This window comes from Panthera uncia, chromosome D1 (genome assembly GCF_023721935.1).
Source record: "Panthera uncia isolate 11264 chromosome D1, Puncia_PCG_1.0, whole genome shotgun sequence".
Taxonomy (NCBI): domain Eukaryota; kingdom Metazoa; phylum Chordata; class Mammalia; order Carnivora; family Felidae; genus Panthera; species Panthera uncia.
Genome location: NC_064808.1, coordinates 12,725,538 through 12,728,898, shown reverse-complemented (window position 1 = coordinate 12,728,898; position 3,361 = coordinate 12,725,538). Strand labels below are relative to the sequence as shown.

General features: G+C 38.0%; 1 protein-coding gene across 1 annotated transcript; it reads right to left on the bottom strand.

Annotated features, from left to right (window-relative positions):
- Nucleotides 1-1,164: 1,164 nt before the first annotated feature.
- LOC125915917 (olfactory receptor 5M10-like) lies at nucleotides 1,165-2,112 on the bottom strand. The gene has a single exon (XM_049621978.1). It carries the CDS (start codon nucleotides 2,110-2,112, stop codon nucleotides 1,165-1,167), a length of 948 nt encoding a protein of 315 aa, XP_049477935.1.
- Nucleotides 2,113-3,361: the final 1,249 nt, after the last annotated feature.

Below are 3,361 nucleotides of genomic sequence, written 5' to 3'. Positions count from 1 at the left end.
TTATGCACCTCTTCATATAACTTCTTTACTATTACTTTTCACGATAGAAATTTTGGAAAATACTGTAATAGCCTTATTCACCAAATAATGAGTCACAGACACTTTTATGAACCAAAGTAAACATCAGGTATTCTCCTCAGAAAGATAAAGACACACCGCTCATTTGTAGAATGTTTCAGGGCATCTTAGGTCTACAGAGCCAATTGATAGACTCTATTTATTAAGTCTGAATAAATTGGATCTAAGTCAGAAGTACTAAATGAAATATATATCTAGATTTCTATTATACTATGATTGAACTGGATCCATGATTCTGAAAACTTATAAGCAGGTGTTGAGAGTATTTTTTTCAAAATTGAGAAGCATAAACAATATTTATAATAAGACAAAACTTTTTCAGGATATCTATAATATTGGTTGGGAAAAAATATGGAAAGCTTAAACTTATAGGGGATCCATATATTTAAAATTCCCCCGAGGCGCCTGGGTGGTTCAGTCCGTTGGGCGGCCGACTTCGGCTCAGGTCATGATCTCATGGTCCGTGAGTTCGAGCCCCGCGTCGGGCTCTGTGCTGACAGCTCAGAGCCTGGAGCCTGTTTCGGATTCTGTGTCTCCCTCTCTCTGACCCTTCCCTGTACATGCTCTGTCTCTCTCTGTCTCAGAAATAAATAAACGTTTAAAAAATAATAAAAATAAAATAAAATTCCCCCAATGTAATACAGTGATTACTCAGGCACAAGACCATTGATCTATATCACTCATTGAAGAATAAATTATTTCATAATTCTCTTTTAAAATGTTTAAAACTAATCACTCTATTTTGAACCTCATTATGGCTCTCTAGACCATATAATTCAGAGGAGATGAATCTCCCATGTTCCAATCAAACAATTAATTCTAATATTTATCCCCAAGAAAATAAAGACGTTGAAGTGTTTTCAGGAATTATTGGATACTATACAATTTACATTCTGAGATTTCTTTGCTAAGGAAAATACTGTTTCAACATTACAATTTTTATTAAAGCTATTACTTTGTGGAGAAATTTGCTAATGTCATTGAGGGTTTATGTAATATTCCATCATGACTATAGAGTAGTAGGTTTGCCCTGTGAAGGGACCCACTATGTTATTACAGACACTCAGTAATTACAATGAACAGATGCTACATTGTAGTTTTATGAAAGAGATTTCCCTGAATGATTTGCTGCATAGCATGGATCACATGCTTGTTTCTTAAACTGTAGATCAGTGGGTTCAACATTGGGCTCAAGAAAGTATAAAAGACTGCAATTATTTTGGACTCCTCTACAGACTTCTCAGATGGGGTCCTTAAGTACATGCAGAAGAGGGTTCCATAAAATAGGGTGACTGTTGTCAAGTGGGAACCACAAGTAGAAAAGGCCTTGTGCCTGCCTTCAGCAGAATGGATCCTCAAGATGGCTGCAATAATGAGAAGGTAGGAAAGGACAATGATGAAGAGAGAGCTTGACAGAGTCAAGCCAGCGACTACCAACATCGCCATCTTTTTGACATAAGTGTCAGAGCAGGCCAACATTAACAGAGGAGGATCTGCACAGTAGAAATGATTGATTTCAAGGGAGCCACAGAAGGACAAGTGAAAAGTCAGCAGTGTCTGGGAGAGTCCATTAAGGAAGCCATAAATATAGGGGACCATGACTAGAGAGATACAAACATTCTTAGACATTCTGGTATTGTAACGTAAAGGGCTACAAATGGCTACATAGCGATCCAATGCCATTGAGGCCAGCATGTAAAGCTCAGTGATCACCAGGGCAATGAAGAGAAGACACTGTGTGAAGCATCCAGCATAGGAGATGGTCTTCTGGTCGGAGACGAAGTTGTGCAGCATATTTGGAGTGATATTGGAGGAATAGCAAATGTCCACGAAGGAGAGGTGGCTAAGGAAGAAGTACATGGGTGTTTGGAGGTGAGAATTGGTCCTGATCAGCATAATCATGCAGAGATTGCCTGCCAGCGTGATCAGGTAGATCACCAGAAACACCCCAAACAGGATCTTCTCCAGGACAGGGTCGTCTGTGAGTCCCAGGAGAATGAATTCTGTCACTGTAGTGTGGTTTGGGGAAGACATTCTCTTATCCCTTTTAAACTGAGAGTGACAGAGAAAGTGAGAAATTCCATCTGATCCAGAGTCTCCATTTATTCCACCCATTTCATCATTTATTCATTGATATATTCATCTACCAGAAAATTTCTCTTCTAACAACACATCAGAACGTCTACATAAATATTTAGTACATGTCACTGTACTGTCTTTTTCTCCTATATCTCAAATACCAAACATACACCCACTTTCTCTGTCTCCTGTGTATATATATTCATATATGCACATTTCATATTAATTAGTATCTACTAATGTATAATATTACGTATTTTATGTATATACATGTTCATACATTTATGCCTTTCTTCCCAGGGAACTCCTGGGAAGTTTGAAATATTTGAATTTGGTCACACTGTGAGAAAAAGAAAACCCGTGGGATGAAATTCAGCAATGAAAAGGTGCAAGAAAGGTTGCCTGGGTAGCTCAATCAGTTAAGCTTCCAACTTCGGCTCAGGTCATGATCTCACAGTTCACAGGTTCAAGCCCACATCGGGCTCTGTGCTGACAGTTTGGAGCCTGCTTTGAATTCTGTGTCTCCCTCTATGTCTGCCCTTCCCCCACTTGTGTTCTGTCTCTCTCTCAAAAAATAAATAAATAAACTTTAAAAAATTAAAAAGAAAAAAAAAAAGATTAACTCAATTTGGGGGACTTAGCTGGCTCAGTCGGTTAAACGTCTGACTTCGTTTCAGGTCATGATCTCACAGTTCGTGGGTTCAAATCCTGTGTCAGGCTCTGTACTTACAGCCCAGAGCCTGGAGCCTACTTTGGATTCTATTTCCCCGCCTGTCTCTGCCCCTCCTGTGCTTGTGCTCTGTCTCTCATCTCTAAAATAAATAAATAAATAAATAAATAAATAAATAAATAAATAAAACAGATTTTTTTTTAAATAAGAAAAGGTGCAGGTAATTAGTTAGCATCATTCAAATGGACAAAAATGAGCTTGCATTTCTAATGTCCCACGAACAATGATAGGTTACTGTTTCAGATATAACATGGGAGATAAATCTTTAGTACCATATTTTCTCCTTAAATCTACAGCCGTCTGGCTTGATTTCATTCAGAAACATTTATTTATGAGATTCATCTCTTGATACTTGGCTAACAGTTTACAGAATAAAGAATTATTTCTGCTCTGTAAATTGACACATTCATTTATTCATTTACACTGTAAAGGCTGATTTGTTTTTTCCGTCCTAGGTTCTGCGGTTACCACAGT